General features: G+C 43.2%; 1 protein-coding gene across 1 annotated transcript in view; it reads left to right on the forward strand.

Annotated features, from left to right (window-relative positions):
* ESYT1 (extended synaptotagmin 1) overlaps window positions 1–14154 on the forward strand; it is a 429479-nt gene that overhangs the window by 332880 nt on the left and 82445 nt on the right. Inside the window, exons 25-26 of the mRNA XM_085600294.1 lie at window positions 9061–9204; window positions 11353–11474. Coding sequence (XP_085456420.1) covers window positions 9061–9204; window positions 11353–11474 — 266 coding nt within the window. The remainder of the gene's footprint in view (window positions 1–9060; window positions 9205–11352; window positions 11475–14154) is intronic.

The following is a 14154-nucleotide window of genomic DNA, read 5'->3' on the forward strand; positions in this document are numbered from 1 at the left end:
ACCACTGTCTATCCAAAGAAAGTTGCGAGGACATCAGCGTGCCACTCAATCTCACTCCCAATCTCCGATTTAGAATGTGATCCCTCAATCAATCCCAATGCACCTCAATTTCCCTGGGCCCTTAGCGAAGCTATATTTTTGGCACTCCTCTGGCTACCTGTGGCATGCCTTCATGCCCTAAGTATCTGCAGGGGCATCCAGTTGGGTAACTGGCAGTGGATGTTTCCTCTGTGGTGTCTAAGCCCTTGAAACCCGCCTCGGGGTCCACACGGACTCAGCTGCTGACTTCCATTCCAGCTACAGTGCCTGCAACAATCCCTTCTCCATTGATGCCGGTCCCAACGTGGCCAGAGGAGGTTTCTCTGCTGCCTCTGGTATTTGACCTCAAACCGATTCCATCTCGACCTCAACCGAGAACATGCTCTGACTGCACTCTGGTGCACCCGGCTCCCGTACAGTCAGATTCAGAGAAAACACTCCCATCTATCACGGAGTTGTTTTCTGCTCCTCGACCAGCTTTTTGCTTTTGACTCTGTCCAGAACTTGCCACTATTAGGAGAGGACAGTGGAGATGATGGGGATGATTTACCCCCACATATTGATGATGAAAGTTTGTGTATGAATTTATAATAGGCCAGTGGGCTTGACACTTTCCCTGATACAGGGTTGATTTCTCCCCATTGGAAGAGAGGGCTTCTTTGGTTCCAGTCATCAGACATGTGCTGAGTTTCTGGATATACAACTTCCTTAAGTTGAGGGTAAAACAAATGTGCTTACTGAAATTCTGCGGCCTGGGCTGACTTCTTCCAAGCCCTTACTACCATTCAACAACGCCCTTACTAACACTCATATGAGCACTTGATCTAAACCAAGCTCTTGTCCAACAGTAAATAGGCAAGTGGCCAGATGCCCCCAGCAACATGAATCCGAATTCATTCCCTAGGACCCCCCGATAAGGATTCAAAGAGGATTGAGGTGTTTGGGAAGTGAATGTTCTCTTTGGCCAGGTTAGCCGTGAGGGTGGTCAATGCAAGTTATACAGGCGCCCTCTGGGACTTGGCCAACAAGATCTTGTCAGTGGTCTTTGAGGAGTTTAGGGCCTCTGGCTCAAGCCATCCTAGATGGCCAGGATGCAGCCAAATACTCATTCAGGCTTGCCTGGATACTACCGATTGGAATGAGCAGTCGGCACTAGTGTGGTGCTCCATCGCATGGATGAGATCCGCAACCTTTTCTGGAGCTGTGCAGATATCCCTTTTGCTTTTTGATGGATCCCACTTTTTTGGCAAATAAGCTGATTTCACCCTAGAGTTTGTCAAAGTTAGCCAGCCCACAGAGCGCTTGTTGGCCGTTTCAACTTCTGCCAGACAGTTTCCTTATCAGTTTCACCCCTACTGAGGGTACTTCAGAGGTTTGGTGTATAGGCAACACAAGGGGCACCCGCATTGCTACTGTCATCTCACTCTTTTTGTGGCCAGGGATCAGGCAGGTAACATGCAGGTCACCAGTGGCAGTGATCTTTCCAGCCCGTCTGCCCACAGGGCATCAGCCTCCAAGCCATTTTAATTTACTCTTAGCAACGCATGGCCACCCTATGGGAGGCAGAGTCAAGCATTTTCTCCAACGGTGGCCATTCATGACATCCGACAGATGGACCCACCAGATCATCCTAACGGGCTATACCCTTCTATTCCTTTCTGTCCCACTGCAGCTTCCTCGTACATCAAACCAGCTTTCAGAGAAGCCTTCCTACTCTTTGGTTTTCTTTGAAACTAGCAGCAATAACTAAACGCTGTAAACATCAGGAAAGGCAGAGGAGACTTCATTATTCGCCAAAGGATAAGGAGATCTACAGGCTGGCATTGAAGCATTATCACAGTTTGGTAAGACATGCGCAGACCACCTTTTCTGAGAAATACTTGCTGTAGGTAATAGCCCACATGAAGTCTTCAATACTTTTACATTTGTTCTCCAGCCTACTTCCCTCTCACAGCCTATTACAGTGTCTGCCACAATGTGCAAGGATCTTTCAAAATTTTTCGAGGAGAAGACTATGAATATTGTGGGCAATCTAAAATTAAACAGGGCTCTATATGACATCAACACTACATCTACAGGCAATGTGCAGGTGATCACGGATAAGCTGTTTGTATTCTCGCAGTTCACTCTCCAAGAGTCTGAACAAGTTATTCTGCTATGCAAGTCGGGCTCACCATAGGACCCTTGTCCTCCCCAGATTCTGGCTGCTGTGGTTAAATCCATTAACCCCATTTTTAACTATTTATTCAATCTTTCAATTTAATCAGCTAGGTCCCGTTTTGCTGGGCAGTAGCTGATTCTCTTTAAAAAGCCATCGGTTGACGGCATGTAATTGGCCAATTTTAAGCCTATTTTGTTACCTCCTGCTGCCTTTAAGATGCTTGAAAAGCGAATTAACGTACAGCTATCCTCTTACTTAGAACAGCATAAACTTCTTCTCAAACTGGGTTTAGACCACGACACAGCACGGAGACTGCACTAGTTGAAGTGGCAGACTCTATTAAATTGGCACTGAATCGGGGTAAACAGATCGCCCTGATCCTGTTGGATCTATCAGCAAGCAGCATTTGTTACTGTTTCCCACACCCTCCTGTTACAACGTAGAGAGGACATTGGTGTGGTAGGCGCTGTTCTGGCATGGTTCCGCTCAGTTCTGGGGAACAGCAGTCAAGCAGTTTGGCTGGCCCCATATTTCTCAGAGCCAAAAATGCTTAAGTGCGATGTGCCACAGGGCTTGGCCTTGAGCCCTTCTCTCTTAAATATCTATATGGCTCCCCTGGCCTCATTAGTGGAATCTTTTGGGGTCTATATTATATTTTACACAGATGATACTCAGCTCCTTCTTTCAATGACCAGGATAGCCAGGAGTCTTTAAGAACTGTCTGGCAGCCATATTTAAGTAATCTTCAAAGTAACACTGGAAAAACAGAAATCATGCTATTTGAGTCTCCTGTGCCACGATGGGACCAGGAATGCTGACCAGAGTGGGCTGACCCCCCTCCCACCACTGTGGCACAGAATCTAGGGATTAAGTTTGATTTTTTTTTTTCACAACTCAGTTTTATTGTTGAAAGCCGATACAAGTTCGGCGTCATGTAGAGAGCCAGCAGTATATAATGACAAGCAGCATTGATTTAAAAATTTTCAATAATAACATAACTATGTTGATGCAATGAACACATTAGAAAAGAACTTGGAACGACAAACGATAGTGCCGTAACAATATCGCTGGAAGCATCCAGCGACCTAGAACATGCAGGTCGAAGCAATTCGGTACATCTGTAGGTAGAGTCCACATCTATATTGCAGCACAGCACGGTCAACCCAACAGCTCTTCGACAGCAGAGACAGAGGGGGAAGGTTCTAGATCTAATCCCCTATAATCCGCCCACAGCTTTCATATCTTATAGTGTTTCTGGGGGCACTATCGCTGTAAAGACTGGGATCTCCAGACCCATGCAAAAGTCGAGGCCTTTCTTCCAGGTGTCAACCGATGGCGGAGCCTCACTCTTCCACACCCTCGCGATGTCGCGCTTAGCCAGCGTAAGGCCTAGAAACAACAAGTGGCGCTTATATCTATTGCCACCCAATCCCTCGGCTATATGAAACAGAAACAATCTGGGCGAGAGTTGAATATCCCATCCCAGGACCTCCGAGAGGCATGCTGCCACCCCTCTCCAAAACTGCGACAGGGACGTACACTGCCATATTGTGTGAAAGAAGTTACCTTCATCCGCCTCACAACGCAGGCACCTGAATGACGCGATCAGCCCAGCCCGCCATAACCTTTATCTGGTGAAATATACCCAATGCAGGTTTTTGAATCGGATCAACCGCAAGCGGGCAGCGGTTGCTGTGCCACATGGGGACTCGAGTGCCTCTACCCAGTCATCCTCGTCGAGGAGACCGAGATCCAGCTGCCAGGCCTCCCGTGTTTTGTGTAGTGTAGTGGGGGTGTTATTTATAAGTGTACGATAGATCTTATTTATTTTGTGATCCCCCAAGTCTCCCATAAAAACCTTGAACTCAACGGGGTTGAGTTCAGGTATGGCATCTTGTTGCACCAGATACGGAGAGAGGGCGTGTCTTAATTGGAGGTACCTGTAAAATTGTGTCTGGGGCATATTAAATTCTGTCTGAAGTTCCTGAAACGACTTCAAACTCTCTCCATGTAGAACTACACCCAGTGTGTCTATACCAATGGCCTTCCAGCCCGAAACCCCGATAGCTGCATCACCTGTGGCAGCTGACCATTGTTCCACAGGGGGGTTTCCTTCGTCGGTTTACCCCACCAGCCCATCGTATGCAGCACTCGTTTCCATACCCCAAAGACCGTCCTGGTGGCCGGCGGCAGCACATTAAGCAGAAGGCTAGAATATAAGATCCGGTGTATCGACACAGCCCCCATCAGCCAGCGCTCCACCGCGTATGCTGGGTCCCTCCGGTCCCCATACCACCAGTCGTTAAGGACTAGCATGTGTGAGGCTGCATGGAAGGCCTGAACATCTGGGGTGGCAATGCCTCCACAATAGATGGATTGAAAACAAGTTCTCAATGCTACGCGCGCTGCTCCTCCTCCCTAAAGAAAACAAGCAAGGATCACGTTAAGTTGCTGGAACCAGGTCGGCCGTATATAATAGGGGTGATTTTGAAGCTGACAGAGTAGGCGGGGCAATGATACCATTTTGAATATGGCTGACCTACCAAATAAAGAAAGCGGAAAGTGAGACCACACACAGACCTGATCTCCCGTCTGCGCCCATAGGGGGGCCAAGTTTCTTTCCCATGAAATAGTTTGACATGTGGGTAAAAACACCCCCAAATGTTTAAAACCATCAGGAACCAAGGGGACCTCTTGAGACCATATGTCCAACTGATCTCCCCCACGCAGGGGCTACAGACACGATTAACTTCTGTTCATGTATGGGCCCGAGTTCTCTCTGAATATCTGCATAATCCTGAGAAGGCGCGGTCCGGTCCTATCGGGTCGAGTAAGAAAGAACAAGACAACGTCCGTGTATAACGCGATGCGGTCGGAGACCTCTCGCAACTATTCGAAGCCATGGATCTGGGCATCAATCCTCACCCATGCCGCCAGCGGCTCCATGGCCAAGGCAAATAAGTACAGAGAAAGGGGGCAGCCCTGGCGAGTGCCCCGCGCTATGGTAATGCAGCCCTAGATGGTGTCCGCGATCCTAACAGACGCTGAAATATCCATACATAGGAGCCTTATGAGAGCTAGCAGGCGAGGGCCAATGCTTAAGCGACTAAGCAAGGCGAAGAGATCGACCCAGCTAAGCGAGTCAAGGGCCTTATCCATGTCAGCAAGGAGTAGTGCTGCAGGCTCCCCCAGTGTGTCCACCACTGCAATTACATTATGTGCTCTACGTATATTATTAGAAAAACAACAGGAGCATAAACCCGTAGACCTCTTTGAGATAGGGCTATAATATAAACAGCAACAATAATTCTCAACTGGTATCATTCAATACAGACAGATAAATTGCATGTACACAACATTACAAAAGAGATAAGGAAGACTCCGAAGAAGGAAAAATTAGGAAAGGACATAATGTATTGAGTTAAGAAAATTACTTACATGAAGACAAATATAAATTTAAATAAACAAAATGAAGACAGTTGTAACAGCACTGTACGTAAAATTAATATACCATAAGGTGCTTACAGTGTATGTGACACGGAGACGGCGACGCAAGTGACAAGGTGAAATCAGCAAGGGACGACGCTATGTGAAGTGAAAGTGAAAAGTTGGAACAATGATTACAAAGGTTCTAAATTCAATTTTCAACAATAAAAGTAATTATACATTAATTCAAAGAACCATAAGGCCATCAATTGAGCTGAAAAGGTCGACGGCGTTTCGATCCGGTTAAATTATGATCATCGCCAGGACTGGGTTGTTAAATTCACAACAGTGCTCGGAAAGGAAGAAGGCGGATTGAATCTGGTTAAAGGAGGGCGATGTAATTCAGCGGTTCTGTAAGGACGAGACTTGGCTCGTGGTCAAGGGGCAAAGTTAACTCTTAAAAGTTGCAGCGGTTCTTACAAGCAGTGCTACGTTCGTATCAAGCAAATGAGCAAGGGAAAGTGAAGCGCCATTAGGAGTGGATTGAACTCTAATTTCATGCATATTAATAAGGTAGGCCGAAAACTGCTATTCACTCCGAATGGTGGCCATCACAGATTTCTGTTGCAAAACATTAATACATGTGAGAAGGAGTCAGTATTTGGAAGGGATGCCTACAACACCTCCCTTCCAAATACTATATCGGTATTGGGTCAAGGTACAATTTTAAGCATTGGTAAAAGTTTACAGACTCCTACAATGGAATTAGTACATTTAAAAACATTTTTGCGGCTACAAACTCCTAATTAGATTGTTTTCAACAAGACAAATTCTTTGTACATTCCCCCCCCCCCCCGCTCCCCCCCCCCCCCCCCCCCAATTTCTTAAGAAGCATACACACTTCGACTTAACAGAAACAAATATTGCTGTTGTATTCTGTCAGGAAAGACTCAAATAATCATCAGTAGAGAAGCCAAATGGCTTCTTGTTTGTCTAAACATTTTGGATGGCCTTACCAGATGATGTCTTAACTTTCATAGCACATCTGATTGACCGAGAAAGCCTTGTTCACTAATGTTAAACATTATCGTTCAGCTATTACTGTCTTCTATAATAGGCCTAGGGATCTCTTATCTTTACAGAATTAAGCACCTAAGTGACATTTTGGGGGGGCTCCTCCATTTACATCCTCACATCAAGGAACCTATACAACAAAGGTATCACACTTTAGGCCTTGGCACTTTAGTGCACAAGCATATGACATCTTATTGTCCTTTCACCCTAGAAAACAGCCTTCTTGGCAACAAGGTATAATGACCCTCAAACTAGAACTTCAAAAGTTACATATGGAGTTTTCCATAAAGACAAAGTGTTACTGAGAACTGGTGTATTCCTAACAGTTGAAGGGAATTTCATCTAAACCAGGAACTAGTTCATGTGGTCTTGTAACCAAGACATTTTACCTTGGTATTTCTAAGAGCCTTATTTAGAGTTTTGCAGAAAGGATAGTTTGTCAAATGTGGCAATATCCCATCCAAAGTAGTACCAGTACCATATGCTACAATGTAGTACAGCAGATAGAATATCTGTCATGTTTGTGACGGAGTATCACATCCAACATACTCTAAATAAGGCCTTACTCGTTATAGTTGTAAAGAAAGAACACCTTTAGTAAGTTGGATAATCTTTTCAACACTTGTGCTGCTCTTACCCCACAAAGCAAAGTCCCTAATACTACCCTTTCCAGGTGGACAATCTTGTTCCTGTTTAAACCTGTAACACAAGAGGGGTCCAGTCTCATCCAAGATATCATACTCATTCCACCAATGCGAATGTAGCCCTGATGGTACCATTGCCGACATTTGTGTGGCAACTACTTAGATACCCCACATTATTTGTGTTACCAATACTCACTCTAAACATCCTTGTAAAAATATACCCCTGTTGCCTAGTAAGGTCTGTACAGTGTATTTTTGTGAAGCGTCTTTGCCATATATGTAGTCCCCCTCGTGATATGTTTTGGGCTGTGGACCCAGATTTCAACCAGTGGAAATGAGAGACAGCAGATGCAAGGAGGAAACGGTTGCCCTTGGTCAACGTGCAGAAGCAAGGTAAAGTGATAGATTCTTTTGGGTGGGTTTTTCCAATCCTTCAGTGGTGCAGGTATTCTCAAACAGTTGTGAAGGGTTAAGAGCAAGACCTTGGAGTAGCACAAGTACTATGAAGGTAATTTTATTGCACCTGAGCCCTTTATACACAAAACGTTTGTCATCAAAGCCCACTTGTCACCTTCGTGGGAGAGTCCCCACTGATGGAGCCTCTTCTCTGTATTAAAGTTGGTCAGCTAAATAAATTGTTGTGCAGTTTTTGTATCTTTTGCTTTTATTTAATCCCCCTCTGTCCATATAGAGGCACAGTTAAATATAATGAATATGCCACGTTACATCGCATTCTTTTTTAACGCATGCCATTACAATCCGGTCATTACAAAGACCGCGTTGTAACAAACCATGGCATTACAACACAAGTTGAAACAACAACCTACTCTAGGGGGGGCGCTGGATGTTGGAATAGTATAACTTACTATTCCAACTCCAGTCTGTGCAACAGTAGGGAAGGTGTTTGATTTTAAATCCAACACCTTCTGACCCCTACAGCAAGTCGTTGTTCCGACTTGCGTTGTACGGGCATGCGTTGTTACAATGCAGTCGTTAATGACCGTGTTGTAATGGCATGCGTTGTGTTGCCAGAGGTGTAAACAATGTTTAACCAATAAAACATGTTATGGCTATGACAGCAACAGTAAACATTTGTTAAAAATGTTTAACCAATAAAACATGTTATGGCTTTGACAGCAACAGTAACAATTTGTTAAAAAAACAATGTCATCACTACTAACGTGTTACATCCTGGGAGCAAACCACACTGTTTTATCAAGAAGCAAAACTGCAGGAATGCCCCACAATCAGTAACAATTATAAATTGAATGGAAGAGATGTTCACCTGCTTGCTAACCACAATGCTGTGCTAATGTGCTTTGAGTTCAGAATAGAATCATTTCCATTATGGGGTCTATGCTGAAAATGTAACGCGATGTGAAGAGATTAAAGTAAGGGGCGCCCTCTAAAGTTCTTCTGTTGTTTAGCCTTGTCTGAGGTTCTGTAGGGTTCTATCTCGATCCGAGGCTCTCATTTCTAAGGTGCTTCTGGTGTATAGCCCTACATGCACTTGCAGCATTAGCTGAGATCCTTCTGGTGTACCTCCCTTGTAAGAGATTTCTGGCATTTATCCTATGTTAGAGATTACTAGTGTGTAGTCTTTCCACAGTTTCACCTGGTGTATTCAAAGTCCTCTCCAGCCTTCCTGCCCTTTCACTACTGCTTCTTTGTACAGTTTCTTTCCCCATTTCTGAGTCTCCTTTCCTCCTTCTTTAGGTGAAAGATGATACCCATTCACTGGGCTCCCTGTCGCTGCCTCTTTCAGATCTTCTAAAGGCGGAGGGTCTGACACTGGATCGCTGGGTCCACTTAGAGAATTCAAGTCCCGAGAGTCAGGTTCTGATGAGAGCCCAGCTTAAGGTGAGGAACCATCTTAAAAATGATGTAGACTGTTTAACTCTATATTCTCTCAATCTTGGGCACGTAGGTTTTTGGGGACCCAATGTAGAAGACATTGCCATAATCCAATTGAGATGTAACTATGGCAAGCACTAGGGCATTTTGTGAGGAAATTGCAAGAATGAAAAAACTTGTCGAAATTGGTAGAATGTGCATTTGGTGACTGCATCTATGTGAGGAGTGAAAGAGCACGGGGTCAAAGATGATGATGTGATTTCAGCACTGTTTTTTATGTCAAGGGGAGTACACATTGGGTTTGACCACAACAGAGAGAAAGGTGACGGGCCCATAAGCAAGATCTGTTTTGAGTGAGTCAGGTTTGGCTTTCTGCTTACAAATCTGTACACCTTTCAGATTATTGCCTGTTTTGAGCCCCAATTCATCTTCCAGTTTGCAGTAGATCAAAGTAACATCTGCATGCTAGTGACAACCGATGCTGCAAACAATACATCCAGACACCGAAAACCTGGCTTTTGGGGTCGATGACTAGACCTAAGGCTGACATCTGACAGTAAATTTATTGACTTAGTGATGGTCCTTGAGAAACGAACCATCACCATCAAATGAAAATCCCCTACCCCTCTAATGACACTCCAAATTCAATATGTCGCCATAAAGTTGGTCAGGGTACAGCCAAAAATGCTTAAACATTATTTGACCTGATGCACCAATCATTTTAAGTGATCTTGGACCAAAAACTGTACATACAGAACTCTGGCAAGTAAATTAGACCATTATCATATGACCACAAATGTTATCCAGTTCCCCCAGGCAATGGTATCTGTTTGATTTTTTACATTGTTCTTAATGTTAGTACTGTCTTGTCCTCCCGACTGTTGGCCTATATCGAATAATGAATCTCTATATGACGAAATATACAACACAGCATTGTTGATTGCCTAAGTGTATTTTAATATACCCAATTAAATGTAATTTGTTTAAAAAATAAAAACTAGTGCAGTCAGTTTTCAAGCTGTTAGCCACAGGGCCATGAAAATGCTGAAGTAGTTTGACAAGAGAGCCGGTCTCAGGACCTGATGGCATTGGCTTCATAGAGGTATGAATCTAGTTTGACCTGATGTAACTATAGTTTATAAGGATGTGATGCATGGTAGCTACGTCCAACGCACTCAAGCGACTGTTGCCTGACAGTTAAGCAGCACCTGTTAGGCACTGGTATGGAATACTTCATAGAAGTCAAGTAATATGAAAGTGCATTTTTGCCCTTTATCGCAAATGCTGTGTAGCTGTTTTCTGTTAACTAGTGCAGTGTCATGGGGGGAGCCAACTGAAAGTCATTTAGTAGATTTCTGGGCTACAGATATATGGACAGTAGGGTGGTGTCCTGGAAGTTGCAAGACCAGTCTGTTTGAACAAGATATCGGCCCTTGGATTTGGTAAAACGTTGGTGATAGTGAGATCCATTAGGCCTGTACTGGGTCTTGCATGATTCTGTGAGCCGTAGGGCGTGTGACAACACTGTGTCCCTTTAGCTCTCTACGGCAATGTTGCCCAGGAAAGTAATGCTGGTCTGTGTAAATGTGCTTGGCTTTTATGCTTCTGTAAGGTGAGGCTCTGTCGTGCTATGTTGCAGTGGTTTTAAGCTTCTATTTGAGTAATGTTGAGGAAAGATGTTGGTTAAGGCAAGGCTCTGTGGCAGTACTGGAGCTGGTTGGTCCTGTATATTGAAGATGTATTTCTCCAGCATTGAATCTTTCATTGATTCACGTGCTTGAATTCTTTCCTGTCGTCAGACTAGGAACCCTGATAAAAACTATAACACAGCAGTGCACCCATTCACTGTTTGCCAAGATGCTTCTGAAATCTTGATCTTTTTAGCCATTTGTGTCCAGGATGAATTTATTGGGTTAGGCTCTTTCAATACTAATTTGTAGTAGTGCTTATATAAGGTGAGGTTTTTGTCAGACGAACTGTGTGACATTACTGGGTCTAATAGTTTCTGTAAGGTGAGACCAGAATGGTCTCTGAGTCAGACTGAGTGGATCCTGGATGGCTTTGTAGGACCAATCCATGTGGCATGACTTGAACCTCTATGGCTTTGTGAGAATGCTCTAGTAGTCTGTGTTCTAAACTTTTTTTTCCTTGCAGATCTTGTCTTCAAATCACCTTATGCCCGAAGTGGGGGCGCTAAACTTGGAATCCGTTCTGCAGCCTCGTGAGAAAGAGTTACCGAACCAGGAACTGCGGCAGCGAAACACCACCGCAAATAAGTAAGAGAAGGACCACCCTAGAGTGAAATGTCTGATTCAGAGTATCTGAGAAGAAAGAAAGCAGCAATGATTGAGTCAATCAATTAATGTTGCCCGATTATGTTATTATGCCTGTATAGTACGACATGACCAGGTTGGTAGATTCAATGTACTCACGTCTGGCCAGATGAATGGCCATTGTAAAAAAAAGTCTTGCATCAAGAAACCTAATATTTAAAACTAATTTCTTAATGCCTTAGACTAGATCGTTCTTGACCCGTACCCACCCCCATCTTATAGCAGCTATCTGCTTATTGGGACTGAGGTGTCGTAAACAGCAGGATCTACAGGATACTGTAAGCTAGCAGTTAAAAATATATGACTACAAAAGCATAGAACCCAAAATGTAGACTACCAAGCTCTTTATCCTCCATATTCAGTTCCCTACAAAACATATGACCTGCATGTAATTCTTCTTTCCACTACTTGCACCCAAATAAGGGAGAACTGAAGTAAAATAATTTGGTCCTTTAATTAGTGTTGGAAGGATGTGAAACATCTGCCAAAAAGTAGCAGATGTCCTGTTCGGTGGATTAAGAGTGCATTGATGACAGTGGTAGTCTAAATATGACAGAAGAGACAACCGCCACTTTTTGGTGGCTATCCTGCTCAGCCAAACTCTAAATAAGGCACTAGTCCTAAAATTTGTGAGAAGAGAATTTGAGTGGATTTAAGGATTGAATACAGGAGATATCTTTGTAAGGTCAAGATTTTGAAAGTAGATAGTCTGGATTTTCTGTTTGCACATGGCACTAATGAGAAGCAGATTGTGGTGCTCCCAACAGAGGGCAGCACGGTTGCAGGAAGTCTGTAGTATGAGATTTGAGCCCACCTTTCAGGAACTATTTCCTCTTTTTAGATCATATATATGCTGAACATCATCAAGCTAGTCTGTGCTGATAACTCCCTTCATATCCGTCACAATTTCAGAAGTTTTCTCTAGACCATCTGGAGGAAATTTAGAAACTCCTTCTGGTAACTATTGAACTGAGTCAAGATAATTAGAAATGTCTGGGATTTTATTACAGGTGTGTTCTTGTGCCCTAGATGACCAGGGGCTTCAGGTCAATTGTATATCTTCATGGCCTGAACTAGGTTATCCTTGTAGAATCTTTTTACGTAGCAAGGTTAGCTCAAATCTTTGAGGCCATATAGATAAAAGGATGTAAAGTTTATGTAGCTGTCCAAGACGCCAACTTTGGTATACCAATCAGGGAACAACATTGGCAGTAAATAGTGTTTGCTATGATAGGAGGTCATTTTCATGCAGATGTTTACACTTTGACTTAAGACAATAAAACCCCCCCTAGGCAAATTAAGGGCAGATTTGAATACAAACTGTGCAAAAAAGCTACACAACCAACAATATATGAAACTATAATATTTATGATCTTATAGCTCATAAATAATATACTCACAAACTTATACAAGACATAAACCATAAACAAACTCCATTAAGTACAAAATGTAAAACGTTTTTTTATATAAACAATACACATATTTGTCACTTTCTCACAAACAGCATCAGGTATTGGATCTACACATATTTTTCAGATTTCTAAAACCAGATGTGACATGAATGGCCATAGTAAAAAAAAGTCTTGCATCAAGAAACCTAATATTTAAAACAAATTTCTTAATGCCTTAGACTAGATCGTTCTTGACCCGTACCCACCCCCATCTTATAGCAGCTATTTGCTTATTGGGACTGAGGTGTCGTAAACAGCAGGATCTACAGGATACTGTAAGCTAGCAGTTAAAAATATATGACTACAAAAGCATAGAACCCAAAATGTAGACTACCAAGCTCTTTATCTTCCATATTCAGTTCCCTACAAAACATATGACCTGCATGTAATTCTTCTTTCCACTACTTGCACCCAAATAAGGGAGAACTGAAGTAAAATAATTTGGGCCTTTAATTAGTGTTGAAAGGATGTGAAACATCTGCCAAAAAGTAGCAGATGTCCTGTTTGGTGGATTAAGAGTGCATTGATGACAGTGGTAGTCTAAATATGACAGAAGAGACAACCGCCACTTTTTGGTGGCTATCCTGCTCAGCCAAACTCTAAATAAGGCACTAGTCCTAAAATTTGTGAGAAGAGAATTTGAGTGGATTTAAGGATTGAATACAGGAGATATCTTTGTAAGGTCAAGATTTTGAAAGTAGATAGTCTGGATTTTCTGTTTGCACATGGCACTAATGAGAAGCAGATTGTGGTGCTCCCAACAGAGGGCAGCACGGTTGCAGGAAGTCTGTAGTATGAGATTTGAGCCCACCTTTCAGGAACTATTTCCTCTTTTTAGATCATATATATGCTGAACATCATCAAGCTAGTCTGTGCTGATAACTCCCTTCATATCCGTCACAATTTCAGAAGTTTTCTCTAGACCATCTGGAGGAAATTTAGAAACTCCTTCTGGTAACTATTGAACTGAGCCTAGATAATGAGAAATGTCTGGGATTTTATTACAGGTGTGTTCTTGTGTCCTAGATGACCAGGGGCTTCAGGTCAATTGTATATCTTCATGGCCTGAACTAGGTTATCCTTGTAGAATCTTTTTACGTAGCAAGGTTAGCTTAAATCTTTGAGGCCATATAGATAAAAGGATGTAACGTTTATGTAGCTGTCCAAGACGC

This window comes from Triturus cristatus, chromosome 4_2 (genome assembly GCF_964204655.1).
Source record: "Triturus cristatus chromosome 4_2, aTriCri1.1, whole genome shotgun sequence".
Taxonomy (NCBI): domain Eukaryota; kingdom Metazoa; phylum Chordata; class Amphibia; order Caudata; family Salamandridae; genus Triturus; species Triturus cristatus.